At 40.2% G+C, this 21,477-nt stretch overlaps 1 protein-coding gene across 1 annotated transcript in view; it reads right to left on the bottom strand.

Moving 5' to 3' along the window:
• Positions 1–21,477, bottom strand: part of LOC310643550 (follistatin-related protein 5-like) — a gene marked incomplete at its 3' end in the record, with an annotated part of 154,866 nt that overhangs the window by 59,773 nt on the left and 73,616 nt on the right. Inside the window, exon 3 of the mRNA XM_083368022.1 lies at positions 14,192–14,225. Within this exon, the coding sequence (XP_083224148.1) occupies positions 14,192–14,225 (34 nt within the window). The remainder of the gene's footprint in view (positions 1–14,191; positions 14,226–21,477) is intronic.

Genomic DNA, 21,477 nt, shown 5'->3' with positions numbered 1-21,477 from the left:
CTTGTTAATAACAAGTGGTCTTAGGTTATCTATACTTATTCTTATGGCATTATTTATTAGGTAAATTAAGTGAATGCTGTTTGTATTACACCCTGATTTCAGTAAAACACCTGGCAACGTGTCTTCCAATATTCCTATGTATCCGATGGCCTTTATGTAAAAAAGAGTAATAGGAAACATGACAATGATTTATAGATATCCAAAATGTGCCTTTTGGAGTGAACCTCTTAAAACTAAGAAGGAACAAAGGTTGAAATTAAAATAAAGGAGATTAAAATGAGTGTCTTCATGAGATTTGTGAGATGGGTAGTCATATAAATGTGATTGATAAATTGTATTATCTCCTTTTTAAGGAAGTCACATACCTCTTGATAATATTTCTCTACTAGTTTCTACTGATGTTTGACTGTACTTGGCTTCAGCTTTCCCTAAAAATATAGCATTTAAAGGTCATTTTACCAAATTATTTCTACTACTTTTTCATCAACTCACTCTTCCCTACCTCTTTGTGTTGAAACAAGCATAGCTGATTCTCTCTGATTTCCTTCACTGTCCTAAGAAAGAAGGTCAAAGTAAAACAGGTCAAATATTTCCTGGAAGGACTACATTTGAAAGTGTTTGTTTCCCAATAAATGTCAGGATAATCAACATTGCCTGATTAGAAGCTTACAACAAAATGTCAGACAATTATGGTGATGTGAAGTCCTAAAGGCACAGAATAGTTATGATTTAAATCATTAGACAAACATAGTGTAATCACACTTTTTAGCAAAAGTGCTTGATATAACCTAAATATATATTTCTCAGTACACAGAAAAAGTTAAAGATTTCATGTTTAGAAGATATCTACCATATAATAAGAATTATTTTGTCAGGGGTTTTTTTGTCTCCTTTAACAAAAATACAAATGACCTCAGCACCAAGGTCATATATACTCTGTAATATTAGGAGCTGAGCCAACTTCAGTTCATTTAGCTCTTTTTGAATGTTTGAGAAGTCTTTTTGAATGAACCTTTTATGAATGAACCTTTTATTGTCAAAGTACAACCATGTATACATTGAGATTGGCTGAGCCTCCATTCGTGCCCACACCCCCAACTTACAGTGACACAAACCCTTCATCTTATTACACCATGTGAGCTAATTGCACAACACACCGGCCTCACAAGTCAATCATATATAAAGTTTATAAAATTATTTCCCATTCAAAAGCCTAACAGTCCATGGATAAAATAATAATAATAATAATAATAATAATAATAATAATAATAATAATAATAATAATAATAATAATAAGTAGTAGTAGTAGTAGTAGTAGTAGTAGTAGTAGTAGTAGTTGGAAGGGACCTTGGAAGTCATCTAGTCCAACCCCCTGCTCAGACAGGAAACCTTATATCATTTCATAAAAATGGCTGTCCAGTCTCTTCTTAAAACCTTCCAGTGTTGGAGCATTCACCACTTCTGGAGGCAGGTTGTTCCTTTGGTTAATTGTTCTAACTGTCAGGAAGTTTCTCCTTAGTTCTAGGTTGCTTCTCTCCTTGACTAGTTTCCATCTGTTGCTTCTTGTCCTGCTTTCAGGTGCTTTGGAGAATAGCTTGACTCTGTTGTGACTCAGGGCCAGCCTGTGGGTCCGACAGCCGGGTCCGATGTATCGGAGGACTCAGATGTGGGGGAGGAGGGAAACGAACCGGCTGATGATGATTTGGAGACTTTGCAGAGTCCTCAGCCGGGAACCTCTTCTCAGCTGTGTGAGCCCGAGAGTGCGGAGGATGATGACCCACAGCTGGCCCTGTTCAAGGACGCCCGACGCAGGAGGCAGACGAGCAGGGACAAACAAAGAAAGGCTATGGGACTCCTCGGGAGGAGGCACAGGGAGACCACGCCCTGAGCTCTCTATAAAAGAAGTGTTTGGGGAGGGGCTGGTTGCTGAAAGCAACTTTTCCGTTTGAGAAGTCAAGCTCTTGTATTCTTGTAACAGTGTAATTAAAACTTGGCAGAAGCCTTTTGGTCTTGGACGCTTTCCAGACTCTTCTTTTGATTAGGGGTGCGAGAAGAGGGCTGGTTCAGAACAGTTTGCTTTCAGCCACCCACCGCTTAATACTACGATGGAGCAGCTTCTTGCCGAGAATGCCCAGCTCAACCAGCAACTCACCTTGCTGGCCACTCAGGTGGCACAACTGCAGGCTCAGGTACATGCTGCCCCCCCACCCAGGAGGAAATGTCAGATAGCTATGCCGGATAAATTTGCTGGTAAACCAGAACTGTTTCCTGCCTTCCTGGGACAATGCCAGCTTTATATCAGCGTGAGAGCAGCTGATTTCCCCACTGACCGAGATAAGGTGGGATTCGTATTGAGCCTTCTGTCGGGAGATGCAGCTCGTTGGGGCACGCCTCTGTTGGCACAGCCTAGCCCTTTGTTGGATAACTTTGGGGGGTTTTGTGACCATATGCGCCTCATGTACGAGGACCCGATTAAGGCGCAGACGGCCACCCGACGCCTGAAAGCTTTGAGGCAGGGTCAGCGCCCTCTACAGGCCTATATCAGCGATTTCCGGCTGCTTAGCCAGGATTCCGCCTGGAATGAGGCTGCGCTCGTGGATGCCTTTCAGGATGGCTTGTCAGAGGAGATGTTGGATGAGCTGGCCCGCGTGGACATTCCCTCAGACCTGAATGGGCTGATCCATCTTTGTCTGCGGATCGATGCCCGGCTGCAGCAGCGTAAGAGTCGCCGTGCCACCCCACAGACCCCTGCCGCCCCTGTTGTGCGTGAGCCCCCAGTCCAGAGGGAGGAGCCAATGGAGCTGGGTGCCGCCAGGTCCCGTCTATCGGTGACGGAAATGGACAGACGACGATCGGAGGGGTTGTGTTTTTACTGTGGGGACCCTGGACATTTGGCTGCTTCTTGCCCGAAGAAGCGTCAGCGGGCGTCAGTGACCAAGCCTGCCCCGAGAAAGTCCCCTGCTTTGCTATCGGGAAACGGCCCGAGCCCGATCTAGACGGTGTGAAAGATCGGGCGACCCACAACATCCACACCGAGCGACGTTGTTCCGACGGTGCCTGTGAACCTCCACGGCATTTGATTTTGGAGGCACGTCTGATCCTTCCTGGCAAGCCAGAGGGGATTCCGGTCCATGCCTTAATTGACTCTGGGGCTACCACTAACTTTATGGATTCGGCCTTTGTGGCCAAATGGGCTGTTCCCCAGTGTCCAGTGGATCCGCCCATGCTTGTGGAGACCATCGATGGTCGAGTGCTCCTGTCCGGGCCTATCACGGCCGCCACGCAACCCGTGTGTATGGCCATCAGTACCCATGTGGAGGCCATTCAGTTCTACGTCACTTCGGATCTGCACTTCCCCGTGGTCTTGGGACTGGCGTGGCTCCGGGCGCATGATCCACAGATCTATTGGTCTCAGAATTTGGTCACCTTCCCAAGTTTGCAGTGCGTGGACCACACCCGCCATATCTGTGCCGGCCAGGTGGAGGGTTCCCCAGGGGTTTCCTTGCCTCCCGAACTGTCCGACTTTGCTGACGTGTTCAGCGAGTCAGAGGCGGACCAATTACCCCCGCACAGGCCCTACGACTGCTCCATTGACCTAGTCCCTGATGCGCCTCTCCCAGTGGGGCGTTTGTACTCCATGTCGGAGCCCGAGTTGGCTGCATTGCGGGACTTCCTGACGAAGAACTTGGCTCGTGGTTTCATCCGGCCCTCGTCCTCGCCAGTGTCTGCGCCCGTGCTCTTCGTCAAAAAGAAGTCGGGCGAGTTACGGCTTTGCTGTGACTACCGGAAACTCAACGCTATCACGGTGCGTAACCGCTACCCGCTGCCCCTCATCCCCGAGCTCTTGGACCGACTCCGGGAGGCTAAGATCTTCACGAAACTGGACCTGCGTGGAGCTTACAACCTCGTCAGGGTTCGGCCGGGTGATGAGTGGAAGACGGCGTTTGGTACTCGCTATGGACATTTCGAGTACACGGTGATGCCGTTTGGCCTGACCAACGCCCCCGCTGTGTTTCAGCATTTTATGAATGACATCTTTCGGGATCTGTTGGACCAGTTTGTTGTGATTTACCTGGACGACATCCTGATTTACTCCCCGTCGCGTGAAGCGCATCATCAGCATCTCCGTCAGGTCCTGCAGCGCCTCCGGAAACATCGGCTGTTTGCCAAGTTGGAGAAGTGCCAGTTCTACCAGGTGACCATTGATTTCTTGGGTCACCGCATTTCTCCTGAGGGCATCGCCATGGAACCGAGTAAAGTTGAGTCGTTGCAGAGTTGGCAACCCCCGCGTCGCGTGAAGGATATTCAGCGACTTCTTGGATTTGCCAACTACTATCGGACATTCATCCCTGGCTTTGCTGCCTTGACAGCCCCCCTCACCCGGCTCCTGCAGAAGAAGACTCGGTTCCAGTGGAACGCCCCCGAACAACAGGCGTTCCAAGCTTTGAAGGACGCCTTCATGAAGGAGCCCATCTTGAAGCATCCTGACCCGCAACGGCCGTTTGTCGTGGAGGCGGACGCCTCCGACATTGCCATTGGGGCCGTGTTACTCCAGGCAGCGACGCCCAACGGTACCCTTTTCCCTTGCGCGTATCACTCACGGAAATTGAATCCCTCGGAGCGCAACTATACCATCTGGGAGAAGGAGCTGCTGGCCATCAAGGCGGCGTTCGAGGCTTGGAGGCATCATCTGGAGGGGGCGCGGCATCAAATCGAGGTCCGGACGGACCACAAGAATCTGGAAAGCCTGCAGACCGCTCGGAATTTGAACCAACGCCAGATCCGGTGGTCCCTCTTCTTTGCGAGGTTTGACTTCCGGGTGCGGTACATACCAAGCGGGCACAACCAGAGAGCGGATGCTCTGTCCAGGAAGCCCGAGTACACCCGAGTGGAAGACAAGCTTCCGCCCAGGACCGTGATCCCCGTTGAGTCTTTTGCTGCGGTGCGGGAGCCGGTGGATATACGGGCTCGGATCCGGGAGGCGCAGCAGCAGGAGGCGTGGGTGGCTCAGCGGAAGGAAGAGGTGGGGCCAGATTCGCCTTGGTCGGTCACGGATGGACTCCTGTATTATCGTGACCGGCTCTATGTTCCAGGAGGGCCACTCAGGGGACTCGTCCTCAGCCAATGTCATGATAACCCGGCTGCGGGGCATTTTGGCCTGTTCAAGACTCTGAACCTGGTCTCCCGTACATTCTGGTGGCCCCGAGTCCGACACGATGTCCAGTCTTATGTCACCTCCTGCGTCCCATGCAGGCAGGCCAAGTCAGCGACAGGGGCCCCGCCTGGTTTACTGCAGCCTTTGCCAACGCCCAAGAGACCCTGGGGGGCTGTGTCCATGGACTTTCTGACGGATCTACCCCCATCCTCCGGCTTCACGACAGTGTTTGTGGTGGTGGACATGTTGACCAAGATGGCGCACTTCATCCCCTGTCGCGGCTTACCATCAGCTCGCGCCACTAGTCGCATGTTCATCCAACAGGTGTTCCGGCTGCACGGCCTTCCCGATAGAGTCGTCTCCGATAGGGGGGCCCAGTTTACAGCCCGCTTCTGGCAGGAGTTGATGCGGGCGTTGGACATTAAGGTTTGCCTCTCGTCCGCGCATCATCCTCAGACCGACGGGGGTACCGAGAAGGTCATCGGCATTTTGGAGCAGTATCTGCGCTGCTACGTTAACCTGCAGCAGGACAATTGGGTGGACTATTTGGCCATAGCCGAGTTTGCCTTTAACAACTCGCAGCACACCTCCACGCAGATGACACCGTTCTTGGCCAATGTGGGTTATCACCCTCGGTTTTTCCCCCTTTCTCCTGTGGACTCACCGGAGCCGGCAGCGAACGAATTCATGGCGGAGTTACAGGCGATCCATCGGTTGGTGCGACGGCAGCTGGAGAAGGCCAAGGCCGACTACAAGAGGTTCGCCGATCGGTCGAGAAGGGATACGCCTCCATTATCGGTGGGGGATCGGGTCTGGCTGTCCACCAGGAACCTACCATCCACTCGGCCGGCGAGGAAGCTGGACCACCGTTACCTTGGACCGTTCCCAGTCGAGGCCGTCATCAACCCGGTCGCCTATCGTTTAACTCTGCCACGTTCCCTGCGCGTGCACCCCGTCTTCCATCGGTCCTTGTTGGTCCCCGAACAACCGGCTTGTCCACTTCGCCAAGCGGAACCTCCCCCATCAGGACCTCGTGATGGCGACAGCACCCCCGAGTACGAGGTCGCCAGCATCAGGGATTCCCGCTGGCTGAAAGGTCGCTTCCAGTACCTGATCGAGTGGAAAGGGTACGGGCCGGAGGACTTCACATGGGAAGACGCGACCGCCGTTCATGCCCCTGCGTTGGTGACTGCGTTTCACGAACAGTTCCCATCCCGACCGCATCCGGATCGGCAGACCCGGGGGAAGGGCCCTGCGGTGCGGGATAGTGTTGTGACTCAGGGCCAGCCTGTGGGTCCGACAGCCGGGTCCGATGTATCGGAGGACTCAGATGTGGGGGAGGAGGGAAACGAACCGGCTGATGATGATTTGGAGACTTTGCAGAGTCCTCAGCCGGGAACCTCTTCTCAGCTGTGTGAGCCCGAGAGTGCGGAGGATGATGACCCACAGCTGGCCCTGTTCAAGGACGCCCGACGCAGGAGGCAGACGAGCAGGGACAAACAAAGAAAGGCTATGGGACTCCTCGGGAGGAGGCACAGGGAGACCACGCCCTGAGCTCTCTATAAAAGAAGTGTTTGGGGAGGGGCTGGTTGCTGAAAGCAACTTTTCCGTTTGAGAAGTCAAGCTCTTGTATTCTTGTAACAGTGTAATTAAAACTTGGCAGAAGCCTTTTGGTCTTGGACGCTTTCCAGACTCTTCTTTTGATTAGGGGTGCGAGAAGAGGGCTGGTTCAGAACAGACTCCCTCTTCTTTGTGGCAGCCCCTGAGATATTGGAACACTGCTATCATGTTCTTCAGCCTGTTGGTATGGCTGGCTATACTCCTATATCTCCTACCCGATGGTAGGAGAGTAAAGAGATACCGTCCAGGTTGTGAGTAATCCCTGAGAATTTTCCTTACTCTTCCAAGGCAGCAAGCCCTGGCGATGTCATCCAGTGGTGTCAGGGGACAGCTCACAATGTCTTGTGCTGTGCTCACCACCCTCTGTAATGCTTTCCTATGCGGCTGTCAGACCAGCATACCAAACCACAATACAGTATGAGAGGACGCTCTCTATAATAGACCGGTAAAAGAGGGTTATTAGCCGTTGTTCTACCCTGTTCTTCTGCAAGACCCTGAAAAAGTGAAGTCTCTGTTGGGCCTTTCTGGTCATCTGGGTTGTATTAACTTTCCAGGTAAGATCTTTGCAGAGGTAGACTCCCAGAAATTTAAAGGAGGAAACTCCTTTTTCCTCTGGAAGTCTAGCACCATCTCTTTCGTCTTGCCGAAGTTCAGGTGCAAGTTGTTGTTGCAACACCATATGGATAGTTTTTGTACCTCCCCCCTGTATGCTGTCTTATCCCCACCTGTAATAAGACACACTATGGTAGTATCATCTGCAAACTTAATTATCACAGTAGATGGGTCGGATGATACACAGTCATATGTGTACAATTAGTACAGGCAGGTGCTAAGCACACAGCCCTGTGGCAAGCCAGTGCAAAGCTTCAGGGAGGTGGATAAAGCAGACCCGACCCTGACTGTTTGTAACTGGTCCCTGAGAAAGTCTTGAAACCAATTGCAGATGGAGGGGGAAAATTTCAAGTCAGTCAGCTTTTCGATGAGAGTGCTTGGCAAAATGGTGTTGAAAGCCAAGCTATAATCAACAAAAAGTATCCTGACATAGCTTCCAGGTTTCTCAATATGACTTGCTACAGAGTGTAAAGCAGTAGGTATGGCATCGTCTGTCGATCTATTCCTCCTGTAGGCAAATTGATGTTTATCAAAATCCAGTGGGAGGCATGTCCTAAGATGTTGGAGAACCAGTCTTTCAAAGCATTTCATGACTACAGACATTAATGCAACAGGTCTGTAGTCATTCAGGCACTCAACTGCAGTTTTCTTGGGGACTGGGACAATGGTAGCTGCTTTCAAGCATGATGGTACACATGCCGTTTGCAAGGAGATGTTAAAAATCCTTGTCAGGACCCTTGCTTAATTGGTCGGCACAGTTCTTAACCACTATCCCCAGCACCCTATCTGGGCCTGCGGCTTTGCTGGGATTCAATACAGTTCTCACTTGATCTTCAAATAGGGTGAGTTGCTGAAAATCAGAAGGCCGGCCAGCCATCATTTTTCTCATGATATTGAGAAAAAACTAGGTCCAGGGTTTAAAATATACTAGAATGTACTGGCCTTATTTTACTTAGCTTATTTATTGTAGATATCCTTGACAAAAAATAATAATTTATGTTCAAAGAAAGATGAGAATAGTTACAATAAATAACTATTTTAGTTGTATGTTTGTAAAATAGAAAGTTCAGGAAAGTTAGCATAGGAACTTAAAATATAGGTGGGAGATAGCTTCTTTACTAAAAACCCATAAAATGAAAACAAGTTTTCCTATTTTTTCAGTTTAAAAATTGTTTTTGAGTATTGAATGAATTACCTTGGGGTAACAGGTAAAAAGTCCATTCATCCTGTTCCACTTTCTCAATCCAAACAAATGACATGTATTATCTTGGTGATGAGAAATCTTTTAAAATATTTCTTGAACTGACGTTTTTGTGCTTATTATAGTTACTGTTATAGAAGAACATAGCATTGACCTTGACACAGCATTGAGTATTCAGACTATTGGCAAGAAAATAAGATGAAATCATTATTTAAAAAAACTGTAGTTTAATTCTCTCAGTATTTATTTCTCTTTTCACTATTACCTTTAGTGCCTTTAAGACCACAATATTGGCTACCAAAAACTTTTCTTTTGAACCCCCACCCTTTTTATTTCTGCTTGTTACAATTTTTTAAATTGCAATAAAAACCTGTCAATTTGGCATAAAAACAAATTGCCATATACATAAAACAATTTGGCCAAAACTTTCTAGACTATCCACTGAAGTGTTCCATTAGTTTGGCTATTCCTTTCCTTTTTTCCAGATAAATTACTGTAAAGTTATTGCTGCAAAATACATTAAATGTATTTTAAATTAAATTTTAAAATTTAAATTGAGAATTGAGAATACCATATAGATCACTAAATAAAATATCCTGCTCATTGCAGAGAGTGATATTAAAGCTTTTTCAAAAGATGTCTATCTAGCTTCCAACTAAACCAACCATTAAGGGAGACTCACTACCACTCTAGATACCATATTTTCCTGTTGATTTGGTGTCACTGTTGATACATATTTTGCTATTATTGTTTTCCAAAAAAAAACACCAGAATTTCCCTTCCTATAATTTGAATCTATTATTAAATGCCCTACATTTTAAAATGAGGAATACATGTTTTGACATTTTGAACAATAACCTTAAGGTACTTAATGCTAGCAAGGGACGCAGTGGCTCAGTGGGTTAGCACGCTGAGCTTGTTGATCAGAAGATCGGCAGTTTGGCGGGTCGAATCCCAAGTGCCACGTAACAGAGTGAGCACCTGTTACTCGTCCCAGCTTCTGCCAACCTAGCAGTTCGAAAGCACGTAAAAATGCAAGTAGAAAAATAGAGACCACTACAGTGGGAAGGTAACAGCGTTCTGTGCGCCTTTGGCATCTAGTCATGCCGGCCACATGACCACAGAGACGTCCTCGGACATGTTATTCTAGTTGACTTATATCAGGACACATCACTGGATGGGCATTTTCTTTTCAAACAAATGATTATGGAAGATATCTACCTGTAAAGCAACATTTAAAACTGCTGTTGGAATTGAAATTACACATAGCTCATTTAAAGAAGTTGTTTTTAAAACCACTCAGAGGTACTTCACTCTGATCAATGTTTATATAGACCCCAAAAATTCTCCATTAAAACAGGGCTTATTTCAATAAATTTCCTCCACTTAATAAGAAGAGCCAAGGTTTGGATGTACGGTATAACACTGCAGTTCAGCAGTTTTTGTACAATATGAAAAAATAATAATCAAGGATTGCCAGTTATGTATTGATTATATATGGTTTATGACATCCTTACAGTTTCAGTGATACTGGAGTACTGAAAATCATTGTCAATAGCTGAGTTTCAAAGAAATATTTATTTGGTCCAAAATCTGAAAAAAAATATCTTGACTTGCACTTACTATGTACAACAATTTTCATGTCTGACTCTAGGGGGAGGTCTCATCTCTGTTTCTTATCCATCGTCATATGGCCAGCAGGCCTATATGCCAAAGAACACAGAATGTTGTTGTCTTCCCTCCAAAGTGGTTCCTATTTATCTACTCTCATTAGCATGCTTTTGAACTACTAGGTGGGCAGAAGTTGGGCACTTAATAAGAGCTCACCTCTTCATATGGAACTCAAACCTGGTCTTATTTTCCAAAGCACCAGAAGGCAAGACAAGAAACAATGGATGGAAACTAATCAAGGAGAGAAGAAACTTGGAACTAAGGAGAAACTTCCTAACAGTGAGGACAATTGACCGGTGGAACAATTTGCCTTCAGAAGTTGTGGGTGCTTCAGTACTGGAGGTTTTTAAGAAGATTGGACAGCCACCTATCTGAAAGGAATAGGATCTCCTGCATGAGCAGGGGGTTGGACTAGAAGACTTCCAAGGTCCTTGCCAATTCTATTCTGATTGATTGATTAATCAAACTGGCATCAGTAGTCAACTGTTCTACCTTGTTTTGCCTGTGGATGGCAGAGTACATATAAATCTACAGTGGTAGATCCTAAAATTATGTATGGAAGAATAGTATTCATAAAACTTTCTTTTACTCTGAATGCACATGTCCTTGTGCACAGCATATCAATACCAATGGCTGGGAAAAAATGTAAATTCATGTACACACATACAAACACTCATCATTATTTCAGAAAGCGTTAACAAGAAACTTTTCCTTAATGGACAGGCAAACCTTCCTTTCATGGACAGTCTTTGCTCAAACCATCAATATTATTTAATTTCAAACAGTAGATATAGAAAAAAGACATTGGTAAGAGAAAAGGACACAAACATGTTTAGAATAACTGGATACTGGTGAATAGTAAGCTAACAAATCTAAGTAAGATTTATTCTTTTGGTAAAGGAATTATAAAACTTTTACAAACTGAATGAAACTATATATTTTCAAAACCTAGAAAATTGTAATATTTGGACAGCTCCAGATATCTAATCGGATACATGCTGTTGTATATGAATTTTGAGTTTATATTTGGGATAAATTGTTTACTATTTTTTAAGAGAAAACTGAAGTATAAATATACAGCTAGAATTTTGTTTCTGAATAATAACCTCTTTGGGAGTTGCTCAAGAGTTCTGTATATTCCCCAAACTGGCATATTTCTAAAGTTTTAGCAAGTTTTATGAACCATTATCTTCCAGAATAAATAATAAATTGCAATAATAAATTGCAAATAATAAATTGCTGGGTACAATAAAAGAATATTGTATAAAAACCCAACTTTTTTATTGCCCAGGCCACATAAAAAAGAGAAATTATTTGTAGATACTCTTATAAAAATAGATAGGGATTTAAGATGTTATTTCCTTGTTGAATCTCTGTACCTAATAAATCCAAAAGCTGTACGTTTGAAATTTCTATAAACTTAATTGATACCAGTCCTCTATCCAATTCTACCTGTAAATGTTAGAATAAAAAAATTCACTTCAAATACATTCCAATAATCTAATGGCATTTGTCAGATCTCATTACAGGCAAACAAATTTGGATGATGTATGGCATATTCTCTACAAATCTGTATTTCTTTCTAAAACTTAAGTTTTCATTGTTTTTTTTAGAAAGCTTCATGGTAGTTCAGAGAAAAATATCTGATTTAACAAATGGTTGAATGTGAAGACTTATAATACTAGTCCTAACCTGTTTTTTATGCAAATCCATTAATTCCTTGTAGGTATTGAGCATATGGCTAGCATGAGTTTCCCACTCACTGACTTAGAAAACTTTCCACTTCCATAAGTATGAAAACACTATTTGTATTGAAATCAAAGTGAATTTGACATATTGAATTACAGAAATTCCACTTGGTCTTCAACAATTCTATTATATGTCCTGTTTAGTTTTTCACAAAACAGTTCAGCAGAAAATTTTTATTACTTGTGGAGGGCTTCTCAAAGACTTCAGTTGGCTTCACATTAGTTGGGCGTGATTTCTCCACCATTGCTAATGAATATCAAATATGTTCAAGAGCACTTATGAGGGATAAAATGTACAAGTCAAACTGCTGTTATTATTGGGAAGAATGGAATTTCTTGGCAAATCCTAAGAATGTAAATATTAAATGCATTCAGAAACAAATGAGAACAAAAACAGGAAATATACTAATCTGTAATATTATGTATCCATTCATCTAAAGTACCGTATGTTCTGCTGGATTCCTGAGGTTGATTTTCTACTTGCAGTTGTTTTATTATTGATATGGAAGGGAAGGTTTGTGACTTGTTTATACAAGTGATTTACTCTACCAGCTTGATTAAAAATGTGCATAATTTCACATAAGAAGCTACACATTTTAGAAGTTAGGCCTAAAAATGCAAGATGATTCCTAGAAGCTCGATGCTTTGACAAATTACCATCAGTAAACATGTAGAAATAAATTTCATTTATACATCATTCAAAAGGTACAGAGTTCAAACAAAGGGCAAACAGCCATGAGCACATCATCCCTTATCACACACCCGCAAAGCCAAACCTAAATAAAGAGGAATAAATCAAATAAGCAACAATACCCTGCTGGTAGGAATAAGCTGCTATTTATAAACAGCCAACAAAAACTGATAATGTTTTTTTTTATACTGGCAGTGAAATGTCTGCAAAAAAAGCTCAGAGAAGTCAAGGGGCCATAATACAACTCTAAGCTGCATATACATTATCTTTCAACATTGCAATACAATGTCCATTTAGGCCAGAAAAATCAAAGGTACAAGTACAGATGGGTGAGACCTGGCTTAAAAACAGTAACTGTGGTAGGGACCTTGGAGTCCTAGTGGACAATCACTTAACCATGAGCCAGCAGTGTGCAGCAGCAGACAAGAAAAGCTAATACAATCCTGGGTTGTATAAACAGAGGCATAGAGTCAAGATCACGCGAGGTATTAGTACTGCTTTATAAAACCCTTTTTTCTTTTGTGAGGGAACTGGTTCCGAGTGGCTCTTTCACCGTTTCAGGATGCCGACCCCTGGCTTGAGCAGGGGGCTGGACTAGAAGACCTCCAAAGTCCCTTCCAGCTCTATTCTATTCTATTCTATTCTATTCTATTCTATTCTATTCTATTCTATTCTATTCTATTCTATTCTATTCTATTCTATTCTATTCTATTCTATTCTATTCTATTTTGGGGCAACAAAATATTTCACCTACATTAAAGCTACTATACAAAAATCCAGATGATCACTAGAAGAGAGCAAAGATATACAATACTCTATTATGAGTACCTACAATTAATAATAAGCATGGTATACTAATTCAAATGAATCAGATGAATATAATGAGAAGTCAGTACAAATATCTTATATGCTTTATTTTGTGGAATACTTTATCAGTTACGTATGTCACCATACCATTTTTAAATAAGTATTGCTAAACTAAATCTGTTTCGTCTTTTGGGTGTTATTTTTCTTGCATACAATGCATATAATATTATCATACATATATGAAATGTAATATCTATGTTTCTTATTTGTTGTAGATTTGGGAAACAAATTATGAAATAATGCTATATTATTTCACACAGATACGAAGAAATCCAGACTGGATAGGACTGATAGAAGAAACAGTGATTATGGCCAGAGTCAATGCTATTTGGGGGCAGTCTTTATACATCTAAATTATAAATTAAAGGAAATAATAAACAACTTATATATACATACAAAATACAGCATAGAAGAATGTTTAAAATCCAGAAATAAACATTTTTAATAATCCCTTAAAAACATTTTTGGTATCTTTATGTATTTACGTATTTTTAAAATAAAACTCACATTATTCTGCAGTACTTAAAGTGTAATATCATAATTGTAACATTTATCTTTTATTCATACTGATTTAAAAGGGGCAGAGAGCAAATACTTGTTATATTCCAGTTAATGATGAACAATACCTTTATTTCTTGAATGTTCAGGACTCCTTTCCTGCTGAAATTGAAAACAAAGAGAAAATTACTTCATTTATACTGTTTGCAAATAAATAATGTTGATAAATATGTGTTTAAAAATTGTGGTGTTATTTTTTCTGAACTCATCAGGATTAGATCACTTTAACAATATATGAAAACATTTGTATTGACTTAGTATGCATAATCCATTCCCATTAGAGTTGTTTGAATACTTTCTTGGAGTGAACCATCTTAGTCTATGGTAGCAAAAGTGATATGGTATTTTTTTTCAGTTAATAGATGTTTTTAATGCTCATGAACTTTCATGAGCATCTGATGAAGTGAGCTGCAGTTCACAAAAATGTGTGTCTTTTAGTAATAGTGATTTTTTTAAAAAGAAATGTTCTAAGGCCGAATGAATGAATGAATGTATGAATGAATGAATGAATATCAAGTATTTCTAATGCTACTACTCTGAAGCACATTTATTGAAAATAAACGTAGTTGAAGATCATCTGATTTACTTTTGAAAAAGAATGTAAAATATTTTTATATAATTTTATGTAGTCATTTTAATTCTGGTTCAAAATGCTACAGAACTGAGATATATATCCAGTGAACATTTTTAAGGCAAAGCAAACCTTTTATTCTCTGGATTTTCTTATACAATGATATTTCCAATTATTTGAGAGCTCCCCCATCTCTTGCTAAATTCTGAAATGTAATTTATAAAATTAACCTGACTGAAAAGCAAAGACAAGAAGTTGCAGAAAACTAATTCTCTTCATACATTCAGGATCTGTACAATTAAAACATGCATTTTCAGAAATATCTAATGTAGCAATTAAAAACTAAATTATTCTCAGAGTTAGTTCAGATATTTCTTTCTACTGTACCTTTTGATAATAAATGGTTTACAGTCTTTTGTCTCATTAACTAGTTGATTGACCTAATATTTACAAAACATATTATATTAACAGAACAACCTTTATTTTCTGTCTTATCAACTATATGTGTACATCAGGAAAACACAGACTATATATTGGATAGGCAATACTTGAGTGATCTGGCATTTTTCGTCAACATTCTCTAGGGAAAATATTATATAAGGATTATTGTATCAGTTTAACTAAAATTTCTAAAAACTACACTTTGGGTCTATCCTGGATCTATTTTTAAATCCTCCATAATTCATAATATTCAACTTCAAAGAAACCACTAAAATGAGGAGCAATTTACTATGCATTTTCAGAGTAAACCAATGCAAAAGATGTATAAGTAAGACTTATAAAATGTCACATGTATACTCAACCTGAAGCCTCATTCATAAAATAATATGGTAAAGGTTCCTGTGCATATGCATACTAGTTGTTTCCAACTCTAGGGGCCGGTGCTCATCTCCGTTTCAAAGCTGAAGAGCCAGCGCTTGTCCGAGGACGTCTCCGTGGTCATGTGGCTGACATGACTAGATGCCAAAGGCGCACAGAGCGCTGTTACCTTCCCACCCTAGTGGTCCCTATTTTTCTACTTGCATTTTTACGTGCTTTCGAACTGCTAGGTTGGCAGAAGCTGGGACGAGTAACAGGTGCTCACTCTGCTATGCGACACTCAGGATTCGACCCGCCAAACTGCCGACCATTTGATCGACAAGCTCAGCATCCTAACCCACTGAGCCACCGCGTCCCTTCATAAAATAATAGATCTGCCCAAATGTATAATATCAGTGTTTTGTTCCACTTATTATGGTCTTTGCCTCCACTCTAACACTCTCTGTGTTTCAACGCCTCATTGATTACCCACAATGGTCACACATGCTTATCTCTGGGCTAATATGATACTCTTAACCATTAATGAAGCATATATTATACTCTTAACCATTAATAAAGCATATATGCTGCAGTTCACTAAATGTGGTTATGGTTTGGTATAATATTCTAATCCAGTCACTATTGTCCAGAAAAACAAAATAAACTTGCAAATTGTAAATATAAAGATACTTCATTGACATGCACCAATATGTTTTTTAGTTATTATAAATATTTTGGGGAAAAGGTCTGGTTTCAAGGACTGATGTATTTCAAGGACAGGTGTATATGTTTTTGTTTTTTAATGAGCCTGCACTTTGCTCAACATCTGTTAATTAGCCATGGGTCTCTGAAGAATAAAGGTGTTCATATGAGCAAATTCTTTCCTGATTGCAACACAGAGGATTTAGAAAGCAATTTCAAGAATTACTTTAACAAATCCTGTGTGCTGCAGCCAAGAAAGATCTTGCTCATATGAACACCTTTTATCAACAAAAGAATCACCTTTTTTTGCTCATATGACCACTACCTCTGTGCTGCAATCAAGAAAGATCTTGTTCATATGACCATCCCCTGGAGTTTATTGTAGCGTGTTATTTTAACCTTTAATCTAAAATAATTTGGTATGCTGTTTACCAAAGGGTTTTATAATGTATATTTGATATAAATGTATATTTGAAAATGTCATCAATGACAGAGATTTGATCATCTGTATGAATTATATTTTGCTGGGTTGCTATTAGAGTCAGTGGTAAACATTTAAACCAATATTACCATTCAAAGCCTTTTCATTTAGTATTTCATTCTAAATAATAATAATAATAATAATAATAATAATAATAATAATAATAATAATAATAATAATAATAATAATAATAAACCTTTATTGTCAAAGTACAACATGTGTACATTGAGATTAGCTGAGCCTCCCCCCGTGCTCTCTCCCCCCAACACACAGTGACAACAAACCCTCCATCCTACCACACCATGTGAACCCACTACACCACACACCGGCCTCCCAAGTCAATTCTGTATAAAATTATGTCCCATTTAAAAGCCTAACAGCCCTAAAAACTATTTTTCAGCCTGTTGGTACATTATCCAATGTTTATCTTATAGATGCTGATTTTAAATTTCACTGATGTTACAGGCATGATCCTTTGTAAAAGCAACAGCAAAATCTCACTGTTAGAAGTAGAGAGTTGTAGTTAACAGAAAAATATGCAGTGAGATTTTCATTTAGTATTTTACTATGAACATTTTTATTGAAAACTACCCTGATCCTTGACAATAAATTTCATTTAAAGAAACCCCTAAATGAATGAAACAGAAAAGTTGACTATCGAAAAGAGATGCAAAGTACACTGATCAATCTTACATGTCATCTTTCTTACCCATGCCCTTATCATAGGGTAAAGCTAAAGTTGACAACTCGTTTGTTCATTCACTTCCATTTCTCTATGACACACGTCTTATTAGTATCCCAACAACCACGAGAGTATTATTTCTCATTGAAACATCAATTGACATCATATTGCATTCTTCAAGTTTAATTTCTAGACATATTTTACTTTGATAGACAAACCAATTCTATAAAAATAGTCACATTGTTATAAGAATTTGGAAGTACATATGTAAGTCATGTAAAGCTGTGAATCATTGCCTTGGTACACAGCAATTTAAAAATAGAGACTGTCACTCTATGTACTACTCCTTTTCACATTGTGCCATTCACAAAAGTAAATTCTGTTGATTTGCCACTTGCATTTAGAATAGAAATACAAAAATCCACCAGCTTAACATCTGCAACATAGTGCATGATTTCAGTTCTGCTTTTTGAAAACAAGTTGATTATTATGATTGTAAATAAAATTAGCATTTATTCCATTCCATGCATATGCAATGGAAACCTGACTGTAACACATAAATGTGTACTATACTATATGTATATGCCATGGTAACAAAAATATAAAATGGTATAAGAATGTCAGGAAGAATTTGCTTACATTATGCCACTTATTTATTTTTTCACTCATTTGGCATAGGATAAAACAGTCTGCAAACATACGTGACATGCAACATGCCAGCAATCTAGCTAGCTATAAGTAATGATTTAAAAACATCACAAATTGCCTAACTATAGATCAAACAGTGTTAAAGCACACACTATGCTAAATCATTTGTTACTTTACTTATGATTTTGTGTATATCTCACAGCCTAGGCATATACATTGCACAGTCTTAACATTGTTTGGTTTTAGCTTATAAAAATATGGCTATGGTTTACAAATCATGATTTATTTATTTTGTATTTTTGATTGCATTTTGGTTGTATTTTACTCAAAACCTATGGTAAAACAACTAATTATTTAGCAAAATGCATGAAGTCATTATGTACCATGGCATGGTACATAATGAATCTATCCACTCTGCACAATGTATGGATACATTTCAATTATGGCTTGATTATAATTGTTATTACAGCTATTGCATGATTAAAAAAATTAAAAATAATAGTTTACTGTTGTGGATAAGCTAAGACAAATAAGCCATAAGTCACTATTTTTAACCCAAAATCTTGGGTTCATAAATAATAAAACAAAAATAAACATTACAATAGTATATTATGCTATGTGAATCAAATCAGTGAGAAATATTAAAAAGAAACTATCTTTTCTATCCTATTTTTTTACTTGAATAGTTACACCATGATTTACAATCTAGAATCCTGTAGTACTTCAATATAACTTACTTGTGTAGATACTGTATGCACATAAGATACAGATGTAAAATAGGTCAATGAAAGGAAAAGCTGTTTCTCCTAGATATCTATCAGACAGATAGATATCAAAGAATACAAGCCTGTCAGAAGGGGATCAAAATATACTTTTATATCTGGTAAGTCTAACCGTCTTCTTTCCTTAAAGGTAAAGGTAAAGGTTCCCCCACACATGCGTGCTAGTCGTTTCCGACTCTAGGGGCCGGTGCTCATCTCCGTTTCAAAGCTGAAGAGCCAGCGCTTGTCCGAGGACATCTCTGTGGTCATGTGGCCGGCATGACTAGATGCCAAAGGCGCACGGAATGCTGTTACCTTCCCACCGTAGTGGTCCCTATTTTTCTACTTGCATTTTTACGTGCTTTCGAACTGCTAGGTTGGCAGAAGCTGGGACAAGTAACAGGCACTCACTGTGTTATGCGGCACTCGGGATTTGACCCGCCAAACTGCCGACCTTCTGATCGACAAGCTCAGCATCCTAACCCACTGAGCCACCGCGTCCCTCTTTTCTTTCCTTAGCATCTTGCAATAATTTATATCTAACTATTATTTTTTCCCTTGCCATATAAATATCCATCTACCATTGTTTAAATGGAATATCAGTTATAAGTATTGGTAAAATCTGAAACAGAAAAAACATCTTTGGTAAATAGTAATCTTAAATTACAGAGATTCTAGCCAATAACAAAAGTTGCAATTTGTCGCATCTTAATAAGTCTTTTTTAATATCATTCCAAATAGGCACAAAGTTATTTTGAAACAGTTTAGTATTTTTAGTTGTCAATATAGTTCCCAGGTATTTCACCTTTTTCTCCATCTTAAGAAACCCACTTTTTAGTCAATATTTCACAATCCTGAGAGGTCATATTCTTAACAAATATTGTTGTTTTCTGTTTATTTATCTTAAAGCCTGCTAAGGTTCCAAATTCATTTAGTTTCTTCATCAATTATTCTATATTAGTTTCAGGTCTTGCAAAAACATAACTAATACATAGTTATGCTCTCAATTTATAAACTTCCTTTTTGATATTTATACCTGTTATTTTCTCATCTTACCTAAAGACTAAAACTCTAGAAAGAGTACAGAGAAGACCAACAAAGATGATTGGAGGACTGGAGGCTAAAACATACAGGGAACGGTTGCTGGAATTGGGTATGTGTAGTTTAATGAAGAGAAGGGCAAGGGGTGACATGATAGCAGTCTTCCAATATCTCAGGGGCCGCCACAAAGAAGAGGGAGTCAAGCTATTCTCCAAAGCACCTGAAAGCAGGACAAGAAGCAATGGATGGAAACTAGTCAAGGAGAGAAGCAACCTAGAACTAAGGAGAAACTTCCTGACAGTTAGAACAACTAACCAGTGGAACAACCTGCCTCCAGAAGTGGTGAATGCTCCAACACTGGAAATTTTTAAGAAGACACTGGCCAGCCATTTGTCTGAAATGGTATAGGGTTTCTTGCCTGAGGAGGGGGTTGGACTAGATGACCTCCAAGGTCCCTTCCAACTTCTTCTTCTTCTTCTTCTTCTTCTTCTTCTTCTTCTTCTTCTTCTTCTTCTTCTTCTTCTTCTTCTTCTTCTTCTTCTTATTATTATTATTATTATTATTATTATTATTATTATTATTATTATTATTATTATTCACATCTTTTGGTAATTTTCTTTTGGTGGCAAATCTGGAGTTTATTCTAAATATTTTATTGACTTCAATATCCAACTTCTTTCCTTCTCAGTTAATTAATTGAGCCAAAGATTTAATTATTCTTGATCTAATATCCTCTTCAAACAATTTGGGAACTGCTTAGAATCTTAACTGGAGTTGTTTGAACTGTAATTCCAGGACAGCCTTCTCATCCAAATCAACTTCATACTGGACATCATTCTTCTCTGATTTATACTCCAGAAAATCTTTTATTTCTTTAATGCTTTCAGTTAAGTGACGTATCTTGTTGCATCAATGTTTAATTCAAGCTTTGCTCCTATTGCCTGGATTGCTTCATCTGTTTTAGTTGTATATTCTTTGAAAATAGCTCTTAGGGATTCAAGTTCTCTGATGGTCCTCTCTCTACTCTCTTCCATATAGCCATTATCCAAAATTATAAAATTTAAAGATTTAAAAATATTAATTCCATTTAATTTAGTTAGTGATATTATGGGGCTTGGCTACCTTGCATGGTTGAACAGTATCAGTACAATATAGGTTGCAACTAAGTTCAGGTTCTGTGTCCCTTCATGCAATCAAGTGTCCCATTACAAACACCTTTTCCAATCAGATGCAAGTAAAATTAGAGCTTTCCCCCATCCTCTGCTCACAACAGAATCAGAGCAACGTTTAAACAGTCTGTTCTAAACCAAAAAAATTCAGCAGAGTCAGCTTAGAAATAATAAAATCCTCTAGAAGATCTAAATCCAAAAATTTCTGAAGTAGTTTCCAAAATAGTTTCCAGCAGGGCTTTTTTTCTCATAGAACGCTCAGAACGGAGTTCCGGCACCTTTTTTGGATGAAACCTTGTAGGGTAGGCAAGGCAGGTTGTATGACATGTGTGAGTTCCGGCACCTTTTTATTTTACAAAAAAAGCACTGGTTTCCAGCTTCCTTACTCTGGCTTGGTTACAACAACTCCTCCCTTTCTTACCATTTTAAAATCACAGAGCTTCAGAGATGATGATTTTTCAACAAAAAGGAGAAAGCAAGCTGCAGTCAAGAGGAGCTTCT

Source organism: Vipera ursinii (genome assembly GCF_947247035.1).
Source record: "Vipera ursinii genome assembly, chromosome: 7".
Lineage (NCBI taxonomy): Eukaryota > Metazoa > Chordata > Lepidosauria > Squamata > Viperidae > Vipera > Vipera ursinii.
This window is presented reverse-complemented; position numbering and strand designations above follow the sequence as displayed.